Genomic DNA, 16,411 nt, shown 5'->3' on the forward strand with positions numbered 1-16,411 from the left:
ACGGAGGACGCTCCTATATAAAATGGCCATGTTACATAACATTTTTGAAAGTATATACGAGATCGGATGAAAATTGAATGATGAGGACAAGGGAGGGCCCCCCAGAATGCTTGTGAATGTTGAGTGTGAATGATGAATGAATAACTAATTTAAAAAATAATAATAATAATATGTGAATGAAAAATGAAGTAATATTTATAGATTCGGAATCATTAGGTGGCGTCAAGAAACAAAAACTAGAAATTAACATAAATATATTTATATTTTATCAAATCATGAATTAAACACAAGATCTAAGTCTCGTTACAGGTATCCATCCAAAAACCTTATTCGGTAAGGGGGAGAAGTCGTAGCAATAAGGCGATCAAGCCGAGCCTGCGAAAGGAAACGGAGCAAACAGGAATTGAAAGAAAACGCACTGGAGAGAATTCTGCAGTGAGATTTTTTTGGAATTGGTAATACAGATGTTTATAGTGATCCTGCAGAAGCTTTCCATTGCTACAACTTACATTTTAATATTTTACGGTTGTTGAAAAAAAAAAAACAGTTTATGACTATTAAGAAAAGTAACGGTAACAGAGCATGATTAATGTAATGGTGCATTTTTTTTTAATACTTTTGTAAAGGTTATATTTTGCACATACAAGAAAAACAAATAATAATAATAACATGAAGACTAAAAGTTCAGTTTGCCATGGTAGATCAATATTTTATAAATCGATGGTTTCGACAGAATTAAAAATACAACTTCCTCGAGAGATGACGCGGGAGGACAAGACAAGAAGGCAACATCTGGCGAGAGCAATCAGAGGAGCAGTTCAACGGTAACTCTATGAAAACGTACCACAGTCCATTGGTACGGTGACGAGAAATAACAGATCGGATGGAAAGTTGAAGGTCAAAGGTGCTGGTATGGCGGAGGAGATAATTCAGCGAACATAATTTTATCACCGGAGACGATTCAAGGTCAACTCGGACATCGAGACAAATATTATTGTACATCTGCGAATCTGCTAATATGAACCAACACAATGCAGAGCATCGAGAAAAACAACAACAACAATTAACAGTAAACATAACCAGGAATGCAACATTTCGACATCATCAAAAGCTTTGGAAGTTAAGTCAACTAATTACAAACTCTTTAAAGAGTGTGCAACAGTTCCACAATTTGCACCAGGTCAAAGACAACAATATTCGCATCACTATTGAGATCCAATACCAACAAAATTCAGAAGGAGGGCGATAATTAATCAACCACAACACCGTAAACGACAATGATAAACAATCCAGTTCGGAAGGCACTTTTTCGAGAAACAACAGAAAGCAACAGTAAAACTAGTTCTTCTGTCTGCAAACGACAGCGCGGAAATTACCAGCAGGGAAATACGATTCAACCGAGGAAATATCCGGATACCAAAACTTCATGGTCACGTCACCATAGGAGACGACATCAACAGAATCAACTACATCATCTTCAAGACAAACCAGTACAACAGAGAAGCAACGATACCATTCATCTGAGACCTGAAACTAACCAATTGATCTGGGCATTTAACAAGAAGAGGCAAATATCAATGGCAGACGAACAACCCCTACGACGAATCAAGAGGAGCAGCAGCGAGTACCAATGAAGTCAATCTCTTGAGGAAGAATGTAAGAGAGTTAATACAAAATTTAATGTTTATTTGGGAGATTTAGATCAGCTAACTGTATTGGAAAACATTTTGAGACACTTTACAGGGAAAAGGGAGATTAGTATAGCAGTTTCAGTTTATATATTAACAATCATCGTTAGCATCATCATTTAAATGCTGAGTTTTTTTTTCGGGGGATACATTTTACCCACATACTTACATTTGAACGTGATTTTATACACGTTCAAACTCCGCTAAGTGGGAGGGCATGCAAAGACCTAAATATTCCCACGCCTTCCGATATTCAAAGTCAATTCAACTGAAACAAAAATGCATTTTCACCCCACATTCCCAACAGCTGCCCGGGGGATTTTAGATTCAATTTTCATCGTAGGGTCTACCTACCTCACGCGCGTCATATTGGAAGCAACGAAAATCGCACCATTCGTTACTGACCTAGTTTTTATAACCCATCATCGTCCGGTGGTGGCCGGGTGCGATCGTGTTGCACCGCGTTAGGTCCGGTCGGTGTGATGCAATTTCAATTACGCTTGGGACAACGATGGGTAATGAACCCGAAAGAATGATATGGAACCGCGACATCCTATTGATCGCGCTGGAACAAAGATTGTTTATTTTTGTTTCGATTGGCGGCATACGGCGCCGGACTTGTTTTGCACTCGATTTGTTTTGACTTCGAGTAAACTGAAAGAAAAGAATGTGGGGGTATAATTTCAACCAACATCCGCAGACGGGGCTCGGCTAGGGTTCACTGTGCCCAAGTAATGTACACTTCAATAACAAAGCAGGTGCTTTGTTTTGGAGAATTTGGTGCCAAATTCCAAAGACGATGAGGATGATGATGGTGACGACGATGATGATGGGGAGAATGATAATGACGTCGATGGTGGGGTTCAATTCTTTCACACACCCAAGCCTTGTATACGCTCAAGTGAGGCGGGGCTAGAAGATGTAGGCCTTGGTGTAAAGATTCTCAGTAGGTTTTGTGCGAACACGCCCAAGTCAGGCGTGGTTAGGAGATATAAGTTTTTCGTTGGCATTAAGATTCTTGGTAGGGCTTGGGATACGCCCAAGATAGAAGAGTCGTGATGTTTTCAAGAAGAGAAGGATTTTAATCACGATGAGGACAAGTAGGATAGGTAGAGGTCTAGGTTTTGGACTTATTAGTATTTTCATTTGGTAGGGTTTTGGATACGCCCAAGTTGGTTCGGGCATTGTTAGGAATTATCATGACATCTTCGGCAAGACGAGAATGATCGTAGGAATTTTAGACACGCCCAAGCTGGTTCGGGTATTGCTAGGAAATTTAGGCTATAAATACGGAGGCTTTGGCTTCAGTCGGGGTCAGTAGTCGGGGAGTTCGGTGACAACGTTAACACAGGCAGCACATCGGATAAGTCTTGAGCTCCCATGTGGGACACCTCTAGATACTGTCCAAATAAAGGCTGTAGTTAGTACAAAAGCAAGGACTTAGGTGATACGAATTAAGTGAAAAGTGTAATGTAATTTGTTAAAAAGTTGTTAGGAAGGACTAGAACAATACTAAGGAGAAAAAGTGAATCGTTGTAATGTAAGATAAGTGATGGTTTGTGATACTTCAATATAATTTATTAAAAAGATGTCGTCGGACTGTAATGAAATGAAAGATATCACATTCCGTGTAGTGTTTAATGCAACCCCAAGTAACGGGACGCTTCACCTGAAACTCATTGAAATGACTTGAAACATTTTCAAACGCCTGTGAAACCTCCTGATATACTTTGAAATGCCTTCAAACGCTTTTAAACGCGTCTGAAACCCTTATGAAACCTCCCTTATGAAGTACACCTGCAAGCCTTTTGAGCCCCCTCAAATTCCTCGGGAAACTCCTGAAATGCCCTGAAACGCATGGAAACGCGTTGAATCTCTTTGAAACGCCTCTGAAACCCCCATGAAATCAAACCTCCGTGAAATTCACCTGCGAGACTCTGAAACCCCCTTAAAGCATCTTGAACCTCCGGAAACACCCTGAAACGCATTCAAACGCCCTGAAACGCCTCTAAACCCCATATAAAACCACCGTGAATTTCACCTTAGAGCCTCTAAAACCCCCTAAAACTCCTGTGAAAACTTCTGAAATATCCTCAAACGCCCTGAAACGCATTGAACCGTCTTGAAACACTTTGATACGCCACTGAAACCCTCATGAAACCTCCGTGGAATTATCCTGCGAGCCTCTAAAGCTCCCTCAAACTCACCGGAAACCTCCTGAAATTCCCTAAAACGCCCTGAAACACATTGAAATGCCTTGAAACGCTTTGAAGCGCCTCTGAAATCATCATGAAATTCACCTGTGAGCCTTTTATTTTATTCATCGGAAATCTTCTGAAATTCCCTGAAACGCCCTGAAACGCATTGAAACGTCTTGAAACGCTTTGAAACATTTCTGAAACTCCTATGAAATCTTCGTCAAATTCACCTGCGACCCTCTGAAGGCACCCTAATAGCTCCTGAAACCTCCTGAAAGGCCATGAAACGCCCTGAAACGCATTGGAACACCTTGAAACGCCTTAAAACATCTCTGAAACACAAATGAAATCCACGTGAAAGCCCCCTAAAATACATCTGAAACCTCCTGAAACGCCCTGAAATGCCTTGAAAAGCTTTGGAACGCCTTTGAAACTCCCGTTAAGTTCACCTGAGAGCATATGAAGCCCCCTAAAAGCCCTCTGAAACCTCCTAAAACGCCCTGAAACGCCTGGAAACACCTCTAAGCCCCCACCCTAAAAACTCCCATGAAATCCCTCTGAACCTCCCCCCTTTACATCTGACCTCCCTAACCCCCTCCCCTTTGCATCGGTAAGCCACTTGCCCTTCCCAAACTTTATTGCAACCTTGAAATCCATTTAGGAAAAATTAAATTCAGACAGTCCCGACTCTTTACCTAAATAGAGGCTCGGTTGTATGCTTTGGGCGGTTTTCTGTAAGAGGTTTTGACTAGCTAGCTAACCCCCAAGTGGTTACCCGCAACCTCTTTCAAGACCTCCGAGACCTTCTTGAAGCCCACTGAAACGCCTTGAACGCCATCTGAAACCTATTTGAAGCCCTATTAAACTATAAAGAGTGACTGTGAAAATTTCCAAAGGCACATTGATACAAAAAGTATTAAAACCCCTCTGAAACCTTCTGAAGTTCCCAGAAACTTGTTTTTAATCTTCGTGAACTGTTCTGGAAACTTACAGAAACAACCCGAAACCTCTCTGAAACATCTCTGATGCCCACTGACACGCTTTGAAATGTGTTGAAGTCCAACTTAAGCCCCTTCAAATTCATCGGAAACCTTTTGAAATGCCCTGAAACGCATTGAAATGCCTTGAAGCGCTTTGAAACACCTCTGAAACTCCTACGAAATCTTCGTCAAATTCACCTGCGACCCTCTAAAGGCACCCTTAAAGCTCCTGAAAGGTCATGAAACGCCCTAAAACGCATTGAAACACATTGATACGATTTGAAAAGCCTCTAAAACCCCCATGAAACTTCCTTGAAACTCACCTGAGTTTCTGACGCCTCATAAAACCTCTCTGAAACCTCCTGAAATGCCTTGAAACCTCTCTGAAACACAAACGAAATCCATGTGAAACGCACCTGAAAGCCTTCTAAGCCCCCTAAAATACCTCTGAAACCTCCCTAAAACGCCCTGAAACGCCTTGAAACGCTTTGGAATGTCTCTGACACTCCCGTGAAGTTCTCCTGAGAGCATATGAAGCCCCCTATCAGCCCTCTGAAACTTCCTGAAACGCCTTGAAATGCCCAAAAACGCCTTGAAATGCCCAAAAACGCCTGGAAACGCCTCTGACCCCCCACCATACTCCCATGAAATCCCTCTGATCCTCCCCCCTTTACAAGCTACTTACCTTTCTCAAACTTTTTTGCAACCTTGAAATCCATTTAGGTAAATTCAATTTAAGCAGTCCCGACTCGTTACCTAAATGAAGGTTCAGGTGTATGCTTTGGGCGGTTTTTTGTAAGAGGTTTTGGCTGGCTTTTGTTCAACAACGAACCACTGTACTGTGGTCTCCAAAAACCCCCGAAGTTTCCCTGAAATGCGCTGAAACCCTCTGAAATCTCTCTTAAGACCTCCGAAACCTTCTTGAAGCCCACTGAAACGCCATGAAAGCCATCTGAAACGCATTAGAAAACCCACTAAACTAAAGAGTGACTATGAAACTCTCCAAAGGCACATTGATACAAAAAGTGTTGAAACCCCTCAAAACCTTCTGAAGTTCCCAGAAACTTGTTTTCAACCTTCGTGAAGTTCTCTGAAAACTTACAGAAACAACCCGTAACCTTTCTGAAACATCCCTGTAGCCCACTGACACGCTTTGAAACATGTTGAAGTCCAATTCTACCATCTCTATCCCCTGATTCTACTAGAAACTTGCCTAAAACCTCCAAGCACTCACTTTTTTAAACTCCGGACGCTCCTTGTAGACCCCTGAAGCCCATTGAAACTCCTTGAAATGCATTGAAATCCCTCTGAAGCTCATCTTAAGTCGCTTGAGAACTCCATCAAAGACCATGAATTCCCCTAAAAAACTGAAACCCCTCGACGCTTCTTAAAACACTATGAAACGCCATCAAATTTGGACTTCCTTGAAGAAGCTATTGAAACAAGTATAAATTGGACGGATCGTTAGTTTATTTTCAGGTTGTCAAATCATTTTAAAATGGTTCCGATTTATGGCACAATCTAAGCTCACAGAGCGATTCCAGCCTTGGCAGCCAGTTCCCGATAGCGTTCGGTCAGCTTGTTCTCCGGGTCGTACTTGGCCTTCAGCATGGTCCACTCCATCGGGCGGTTCTCGATCAACCAAGCGATCACTTTGTTTCCGGTATCACGCTGCTTCTCGGTACATTTGGTACAGCCAGTTTCCAGTGCGTCCGGTAGGTACTTCTTCAGATCGGTTCCTTCCGGAGTACATGGACCGACGTCCATCAGGCAGTTGAAATAGTTCTTGAAGAGACGATCCGATTTCAGAATTTCTTCCACGTCGATGTTATCATATCGGTTGTTGTAAGTAGCTTCCTGAGCGATGGCCACAGCCAGAATGGCACAGAATATGAGGGTCTTCATTTTCGATAGGTTCTGAATTGATGTTTCTGGTTTCTTGACTTGAAGTGATGTGTGATAAATTTGAGATATTCAAGGAATATTTATAGTCAATAGAATGTTTCTCATTTGTGGAAGGATAACAAATCATAAAGCATAAGTCATTGCATTTGAAATTGCAGATGATCTATTTTGCACAAAACATGTATTTAATTAACATCGGAAACAACCAATAATGGTAGGATGCACAACTTGCAATTTTAGTGCATATAAAAGGAGGTGCATCAGTCGTAGTCAATTGCAGTTTTCAGTTACTTGCATCCAGAAGCAATCGTCCGAAGCATTATCCAATATACAATGAAACTTTTCATCGTGCTCGCGTTGATCGCTGTAGCCGCAGCACAAGAGGCTACATACAACAACCGATATGATAACATCGACGTGGAAGAAATCCTGAAGTCGGATCGTCTCTTCAAGAACTATTTCAACTGCCTGATGGACGCCGGTCCATGCACTCCGGAAGGAACCGATCTAAAAAAGTATCTACCAGACGCCCTGGAAACGGGATGCACCAAGTGTACCGAGAAGCAGCGCGATACCGGAAACAAGGTGATCGCTTGGTTGATCGAGAACCGCTCGATGGAGTGGACCATGCTGAAGGCCAAGTACGACCCGGAGAACAAGCTGACCGAACGCTATCGGGAACTGGCTGCCAAGGCTGGAATCACACTGTAAATCATTATATGTATTTTAGTTTTTTTTTTTAAATGTGCAATAAAATGGTCAAGCATTCTTAAAGCAATCAACTTGTTATTTCCTTTTGAACTTCTTTAGAAGACTCCATTCTTCGCTTGAAATTTTTCACAAAAAGTGATCGTTTGGCTCAATCAAAAATCAAATCCAAAGATTAAAAAGTCTCTGTCGGTCTGCAGTACATCGCACAAATTGATTTAAGTTATAAAACGTAGTCAAAAGCTAGAGCCACCTCAAGTACCCATGACGTCGGCATATTTGGGCAATTATAATTATCATCTTGTGTGCTTGCTTCTTCCACCCATTCGGACGGGATTTGTTTTCAAAATCATTCCACTCGTGGGGCTCGGCTCCTAGGTTAGTGGCCTATTGAGTGGCGTGGTGGACTTTGACACGAGCATGGTAGTACCTACCAGCATTTGGGGCTACCTGTTTTCAATTTAGCAATTGCAGATTTACAGGAGGAAGCTGCTGATCATTATGATATGTAGTTTCTATTTTTACCTACGCGGAATGGAAATATATCCGCCAATTTGCTATTGACGTCATCCATAATTTACTTCCGAAGGTCAGCGATGAACTAGGCTACGCCTTTGAGATTCTTAGATGAAATAGGAAACTTCCGGTGGTATTCAGTAGTACTACTGAATATGCTTCGATATTCATTGACGTCAGCAATATTCCTATATTGCTGTTCAAGCGGACCCTTATTTTCACTAGTATAAAAGGATGATCCCAAAACAGGAGCAATCAGTTCAAATTTTCGAACAAACCGAAGTACATTCCAACATGAAGTACATCATCGTCCTAGTCCTGGCATTGACCAGCGCAGTGCTGGCTCAAAACGACATCACCAAGTACACCACCAAGTTCGACAACATCGATGTGGACGAAATCCTAAAGTCGGATCGGCTGTTCCATAACTACTACAAGTGTCTACTGGACGAAGGCCGTTGCACACCGGAAGGAGTGGAGCTGAAACGAGTCCTGCCAGAAGCTCTGGAGACATCCTGTGCCAAGTGTAGCCCGAAGCAGCAGGAGGTCAGCGATCGGGCCATTAAATATCTGAGCGAAAATCGACCAGAAGAGTGGAAAGCCCTGAAGGCTCGCTACGACCCGGACAACAAGTACGCTGGAGATGCGTAAGAGGATGGCGATATGTTGTAAGGTTAAGCAGTTTATAGTGAGATTTTGAATTGTTTCGGTGTTGTAAACACATTTGATCCGTAAGTCTCTTGTAAATATAGATATTTATATTGTACTTTTTATTTTGTAATTGTTTATTATTGTCTTAGTAAACACAAATTAAAGCCACTAGGAACATTTACTAATTTTGTGCTACACAAAATTAAGCCTCAATATCCGGCTTACGGCTGCCATCTTTCATCATCGGTCACGCCCAACGATCAACAGATCACATTATTCTACCTGGTCCGTCCATCTTGCCCGTTGTATGGCACGTCCTCTGACAATGATCGAATCTGTTGCGAATAGCAAATTTTCATAAATAGTAGAAACTGAATTAGGAATGCTATAAATAAAAACTGCAGGAGATATTTCTTAAAATACTCCCTTGAAACATCTGAAAGAATTCCAAAATCCCGTAGAAGAACTTCCCGCAAAAAAACCCAAACGAACTCCGGAAGAAATTCAAAAAGGAATCCAGAAAAGTGTTTTCAAGAGAAACCCGGAAGAAGTTCTCAAAAGATTCCACGAAACATTTCCTGATGAAATTCCGGAAGCAATTCCTTATAGAAGCTCAGAAAAAAATCTCGGATAATTTGCTTAAGGAGTTCCCAGAGAAATCCTGGAATTAGTTCCTGGGAAAAATCCAGAAGATGTTCTTGGAGCAATCTTGGAAAAATTACCATAGGAATCCCGGAAGGAATTCTTGAAGCAATCCCAGAATAAGGTCCTGAAAGAATTCCGGAAGGAGCTCCTAGAAGAATCTCGGATATGTTTTTGGAGAAATACTGAAAAAAGTTCTTGTAGGATTTCTGAAAGGATCTCAGAAAAAAATCCTGAAGAAATCCCAGATAAAACTACGGGAGAGATGTCGTATGTAATTTCAGAAAAAGCTTAAGAGGAATTCTTGAAGCAATCCCCGAAAGAATTTCTGCAGAAATCCCGGGTGAAATTGATGGAATTCCCAGGCATATTTTCTAAAAACAACTTCTAAAAAACTACTGAAGACATTCCGAAAGAAACTATAAAGAGAATATAGGATGGAATTCCTGGAAGAATCCTGAAACTCCTTGAAAATTTGCAGTCGAAATTTCTTTGAAGCCCTAGAAAAAATCTTTGAAGAAATCCTGGAAGGTTTTCCTTCCTAGAATCCTAAGAAATCCTAGAGGAATTTGTGGAGAAACCACGGAAGAAATTCCCGGAGGAATTTCAGTAAAATGTGCTGGGAAAATCAATCCTAGATTGGATTCCTTGAGGAATCTCGGAATTAATTTCTAGAGAATTTTCGGAAGCAATCTAGGAATTCCTGAAGTAATCTCAAAATGTTTTTTTTACGAAATCCTAGAAAAATTCTCTGGATGAAACTCGGAAGTTCTTCATGGTGAAATTCTGGCAAGAGGCTCTTGAAGGAATCCCAGACGAAGCCTCTTTAGGAATCTCAGAGAAAATCCAGAGGAATTCTAAATGATGTATTCAAAGATGTTTCAGGATATTTAACGGACTTTTAGAAACAAAATTCACTGATGGTAATATTCATTGTTGGTCTATGTTAGATGTCATATGATATAAAATTGTCAAACGCCTTACTTTTCGTTTTTTTTAAATTATTTTATCGTAGAAAGCTGACCGTCAAATGATTTATTTTTTATTTTTTCAGCGATTTTCAAAATAAGCAAAAGAATACAATTTTTGATATTTCTGCTCCCAAAAATAAATTCTAAAGCTTGCGGGAGTGAGAAATAGACAAATTGGAGTGCAATTTGCGAAAAAGTTACTCGTTCTCTCGGTGAGACTTCAACTCACAACTTCTACTCACTAGACAGGGGCGTTGGCAACTAGTGAGTAGGAGTCGTGAGTTCGAGTCTCAGCGAGAGGACTAGTTCGCAAGGCTTTTTCGCAAATCCCACTCCAATTTGTCCATTTCTCACTCATGCCAGTATTTGTAAAGTTTAGCTTTTGGAATTAAGTAAAACTTCCACTCAGCTGGTTAAGCCGCAAAAATCGATAAATAATTAATCAATTCGATTCTAAAGTTTTCAATGAAAAAAGAGCATCAATTTTATTCTTCATCCGTTTTTTACAAGTGAATTCAAAAATAAATTAATATATGAAAAAATGAACCTTGCAAATTAGGATAACTGACACTGAGAAAGATTACAAGTGGTAGTAGAAATACGCGTATCTGTCAAAAGATAACACAGCGCAACATTATTTTGTCTCAAGAGCAAACTTCGGTGTCTCTGAAGGAATTTGGGCCACTGAATCCGAATCCGGGCTCAGATTTGCTCCAACATGTCACAATTTTGAGCTATACCTCAAATTATAGGGCAAAATATGCGATTTTGGGCTTTTTTGACTGCAAGCCATTAAGCAAGGAAATATTTTTTTTTAAGCAATCAAAAGGTTAATTGGTCAATTAACATCTAAATTAACGAGTCATGCAAAATATTTCGTTTTACCTAATCAAATTTCATAGATTTAAGCATTTTATGTTAGTATGAAAACATGCATGCAACTTTTGGAGGGTGACTTGTATGGGAAATATCGTACCTAACATAAATCCCTTAAAACTATCAAATTTGATTTGGTAAAACGAAATATTTTGCATGAGTCGTTGATATAGATGTTAATTGACCAATTAACCTTTTGATTGCTTAAAAAAATATTTGCTTGCCTAATGACTTGCAGTAAAAAAGCCCAAAATCGCATATTTTGCCTTATAAATTGAGGTATAGCTCAAAATTGTGACGTGTTAGAGCAAATCTGAGCCCGGATTTGGATTCAGCGGCCTAGAATCCTTCGGAGACACATAAGTTTGCTCTTGAGACAGACAAAAAGTTAATTTTTGTTACGCTGTGTAAGCAACATAGTGTGGAATTAAATGCACAGACAAACAGACATCCCAAGTAACCAAAAGTCCCGCTTTCCATGACAAAATGCACTTTCAAGTTCCGCGAAGTTCAGATAAAGTTCCAAATGGAACTTCCTGGCTGCTTAAGAGGCTAACGATGAGCCTTGCTGGAACTTCGGTCACAAGTTCCGACAAGGCTCATTGTTAGCCTCTTAAGCAGCCAGAAAGTTCCATTTGGAACTTAACCTGAACTTCGTGGAACTTTAAAGCTGCTTAAGATGCTACTCGGAACTTTCAAGTTCATAGAAGTTCAGTTCAGTAGCATTGTGTTCCAATGAAGATTAAATTTAATTCTTTTACAGAAAACAACTGTTTAAGCATACACGAATAAAAGACAAACATGAATTCAGTAACAAATTTTGAAAACGACGTATAATCAATGCTACACCATTGATTATACGTCGTTTTCAAAATTTGTTACTGATCAAATCAATGAATATTAGGCTTGAGCAAAAAAATAAAATTGCCGCCCATCGGATTCGAACCGATAGTCGCTGCGTGAGAACCCTGCGCTCTACCACAGTACTACAGTTGCGACTGAGTGCACAGCAGGTAAAGTCTGACTTGAATCGATTTTCTGTCGGCAGCTAGTTTTGCACATTTGTACAGTAGTGAAGTTAGCTTGACTTTGTCAAGTGTCTTCAGCAGCGCAGCGGTAAGTCGGCAGGCTATCACGCAGGAAGATCCAGTTCAAATCTACATAGCAGCGACATGTGTGAAAATATAATTATGAGAAGCAATTTCCAGACATGAATCACAAACCCATCAACAGAGTTCGATTCTGTAAAACACATTTTTGTTTCTGCATGAATTTTGTCAAAGTTCTGTCAGAAGCTGCTTAGAAGGCTATCGAGCGTGCTTATGTGAACTTTCAAGTTCCAAAATTACTTAAAAATGAAGCTGCTTAGAAGGTTAATGAGCAACCTCGAACAAGCTGCTTAGCTTATAAAGTACCCTTTTATCTGAACTTTTGGTTAGTTGGGATACTACTCAAATCGCAATCATCGCACCATTTCGAAAATATAGTGTGGTTCGGACTGTGTTCGCATGTGTCATGGTGGCGCTGCTGTGCCTACATCATCACTCAATTTTGGAGAGAAATGAACGTGACGCCGATCAATGTTTACATAAAATGACTCAATCATGAACCTTCATTCATGTTTTATGAATAGATGACGGCACGGGGGAGTCGTCACCCAAAAAATTGTTACATCGAGCCGAGGGAAACAACACCTGCAAATGAATGCTTCGGATTGAGCTTTATAGAGGGTGCTAGTGAGATGCCAAACGATGCACGGTGTGTTGGAACAGGATTATTATCGCACTTTCATGAACCTAAAATATTTTTTCGTTACAAGTTAGCCTTAGCTGTATATATTAAGATTCTGGAGGTTAAAAAATCTTTCATCGGGGAAAATTAAAATAAATTCGATTTCAGTAGTTTACCACTTTTCCCGTATGATATGGTATTACGCAAATCTTATGTACCTAAACTCCGTTAGAAAAGGTCCCTTTTCTATTAATTAATTTGAAACCATTTAGAGAGAAACGAATGTAAAAGTCTTGACAACGAGTTTAAATTTGTTTGGCGTTCGTTTCATGTGTCCAGCCCACTACAGTCTGCCGAAAGTCATAAATCATAAAAGTCTACATTCATTCCATTTGTCTGGCACATAGATATTTGTAATGAAGGTAAACAAATACTTCGCATTAGTGCGACTCATACATTTGAGGAAGCGCTATACACCTGTGGCTCATACCATTTGCAGCACATACTCTTCATGTGCTAATTTGCCTGTAATGGTGAGCATTATTTGCACATACTTTGCATGCCAAACCATGTAACGATGCACCTAAACGAAGATCACACGGCCACGAAAGATGCTTCGATTGGGAAATCATTAAACAAATATGGTGACTCAATCACTTGTTTTAACCATTCTTGTTAACTGTAAATTAACTTGTTTTGAGCTAGTTTAGCAGAAATACTTGTAACTCTTCGAATATAATAAGAACTTTCATGTATATTGTGCTCTGATTTTGCAGGGCTCGATGTTTTACTAACAAGTGAAAATTCATTCTATGAATTCTTTTGTTTGCATGTTGGACACCTAGGGCCAAATTCTTCACCCTGACTTAAGCGTTAAACCAGGTTTAACTATATGGGTAAGCTTGGTTTACTGGTGAATCCGAGGTGGAAAAATCAGCCCTTAGAGACTAGCTTTTGATTACTCTTTCGGCACACGCCTTTGATACACGTACTTTAAGGTACGCATATGTTTGTTTGAAACAGTTTTAGGTTTGATTATAGATAGTAGAGTAAACATAGATCCGTGTTGATAAATCCGTTGTATCCAAACGAACTGTCAAAATCTGTATCCAAACGTGCATGACGTCACGATTTAAACAACATCAATGGAGCGCATGACGTCATATTCAACCGTCGAACTCTTGAAAATTACTACTTACACGCTTGAAACATTTTAGTCAGCGGTGTCCGCGGATCTATGTTTACTCCACTATCTATAGGTTTGATGATGATGAACCTGGGCATGTTAGCGGAATACATGTACGTTAATAGAATATCGGATTAAGTACGAGACACTGAAGATGACCTAACAGTTGAGGTTGAAATACATATCTATCAAAAAATGCAAAATCGCAGTGCAATTAAAAGGAACAGTCCTTAACTCTATTTTCTTTTTTCACTTAGTTTTAGATATGTCCATTGTTGTTTATGCTGAGAACAAATTTAACTAAATCTACAGATAAAATGAAAATTGAAAATGAAGAACAATATTAAGAAGACATCAATGTTCTGGGAATGTCATAAAATATATTTAAAAAAAAAACAACAACAGTGGTGTGTAAAGTGAGGCAAGATTGACGCAATTTGAGGTATCAATACAAGTTTTTAGGAACTTTTATTAGTTATTTTATGCATCATTTCGGAATCATTGGATAGATTTACATTGCTAAATTGTTATAACACATAGAATATGGTTGGAAGGAATCGAGTGTACGGGTGACTTTTTAATTCGTTTTTATCACGCTCTGCAAGGACAAGTGACATTTCTCCCCATACTGAATCTGATGTCAAACTCACTTTGCAAAAATGAAGGGATTTTACTTGGAAAAAAGAAACTTTATTTTATGCAGTCATAACATTGAAACCATTAAAATGCATGAAGTTATTATCAAGACCAAAGTGTCTTATAAAATAAAACTACAGATAACCCAGACGAACATAGAAAAAATATCACTGCACGAGACTACCATTATTGAAATTCATCAGATTACTTGCAAATTGTATATTTTAGGCTTATACTTTAAGAAGTTATTCACATTGACATATATTAAGCATGCGTTGCATTTGGTAAATTCTTAATAAAAACTTTGAAAAAGATTTCAATAAAATTTGTATAATTATACTTGACCAAATGATTGTTTGATTAAACTGTTATGACATTCAAATTGCTTATCATGACTTGATAATATCACGTTAACCCGGTGTTTCTTCTTACCGCACCCGTTTTAACATGGCCAGAGTGCCTTATTTTAAACCAAATGTTGAATAATCATTTTTGAACGCATTATCATAGTATGACAACGCCAATCTGATGTATTTTGCGTTAACTTTTTGTAATTTGAGACTCAACAGCCCACTTAACCCAGAGGTATCATTTTAGAAGTAACAAAGAAAAAAGGTTTTTGAAAATTTTAAGATTTTGTATGGACAAAAGTCCTCAACAGATCAGAGGCAGAACTTTTACAAATGAGTCATGCACGCTCAGTATAGTCAACTAATACTTTTTGGCAAATATCCATGTGGATGTGGTTTGACATGCAAAGTATGCGCAACAAATACCCGCCATTTCAGGCAAATTAGCACATGAAGGGTATGTGCTGCAAATGGTATGAGTCACAGGTGTATAGCGCTTCCTCAAATGTATGAGTCGCACTAATGGGAAGTATTTGTTTACCTCCATTAAATGGAAGAAATGTAGACTTTTATGATTTATGACTTTCGGCAGACTGTTGTGGGCTGGACACATGAAACGAACGCCAAACAAATTTAAACTCGTTGTCAAGACTTTTACATTTGTTTCTCTCTAAATGGTTTCAAATTTATTAATAGAAAGGGGACTTCTTCTAGCAAAGTTTAGGTTCATCAGATTTGCGTAATACCAGATCATATGGGAAAAGTGGAAAACTACTAAAATCGAATTTATTTTAATTTTCCCCGATGAAAGATTTTTTAACCTCCAGAATCTTAATATATACAGTTAAGGCTAACTTATAACGAAAAAATATTTTAGGTTCATGAAAGTGCGATAATAATCCTGTTTCAACACACCGTGCGATGTTTTTGAAGAAATTTTCTTCTAATTAATATGTCTGTTTGTCTGTGTTAAATGGTACAAAACTGATTACACTCATTCGAAGAGGGTATTCTGCTTCGAGGGTTTGAAAAGTCGGTACAAGACTTGAAAATTAATCTATCGTTGATTAAGCTACAAAAATCATTCACTTATCAGCTCATACAACATTCTTGTTTGCCATATTTCTCCATGCGTATTGTGCATACGACATAACTTCTTTCGTCTAAATAACGTTCCATTTGAATTATACGCCCGTGTGCACATCGTGACTGCTCTAGACAAGCATTTGGTTCTCTATCTGTCGATTTGAGAACTATAACCGACATGATCCGGGTAAAGTGTCTCGAGTGATCCGGGTACAGTTGTATTTGTGCCATCGCTTCCCATAGCTTCCTCAATCTGTCAGTTCCAGATGATGTTTCATCTTCTCGGT

The 16,411-nt window shown here is 39.2% G+C and overlaps 3 protein-coding genes across 3 annotated transcripts; 2 read left to right on the plus strand and 1 right to left on the minus strand.

Annotated features, from left to right (window-relative positions):
• Positions 1-6,386: 6,386 nt before the first annotated feature.
• Positions 6,387-6,809, minus strand: LOC109432520 (ejaculatory bulb-specific protein 3-like). The gene has a single exon (XM_019708850.3). It carries the CDS (start codon positions 6,769-6,771, stop codon positions 6,394-6,396), a length of 378 nt encoding a protein of 125 aa, XP_019564395.2. The 5' UTR covers positions 6,772-6,809; the 3' UTR covers positions 6,387-6,393.
• A 253-nt stretch (positions 6,810-7,062) lies between these two features.
• Positions 7,063-7,503, plus strand: LOC109432523 (ejaculatory bulb-specific protein 3-like). Its single transcript, XM_019708852.3, has one exon. The coding sequence runs from the start codon at positions 7,105-7,107 to the stop codon at positions 7,480-7,482; it is 378 nt and encodes a 125-aa protein (XP_019564397.2). The 5' UTR covers positions 7,063-7,104; the 3' UTR covers positions 7,483-7,503.
• A 772-nt stretch (positions 7,504-8,275) lies between these two features.
• Positions 8,276-8,679, plus strand: LOC109432493 (ejaculatory bulb-specific protein 3-like). The gene has a single exon (XM_019708825.3). The coding sequence runs from the start codon at positions 8,290-8,292 to the stop codon at positions 8,644-8,646; it is 357 nt and encodes a 118-aa protein (XP_019564370.2). The 5' UTR covers positions 8,276-8,289; the 3' UTR covers positions 8,647-8,679.
• Positions 8,680-16,411: the final 7,732 nt, after the last annotated feature.

Source organism: Aedes albopictus, chromosome 2 (genome assembly GCF_035046485.1).
Source record: "Aedes albopictus strain Foshan chromosome 2, AalbF5, whole genome shotgun sequence".
In the NCBI taxonomy this organism is placed as follows: Eukaryota; Metazoa; Arthropoda; class Insecta; order Diptera; family Culicidae; genus Aedes; species Aedes albopictus.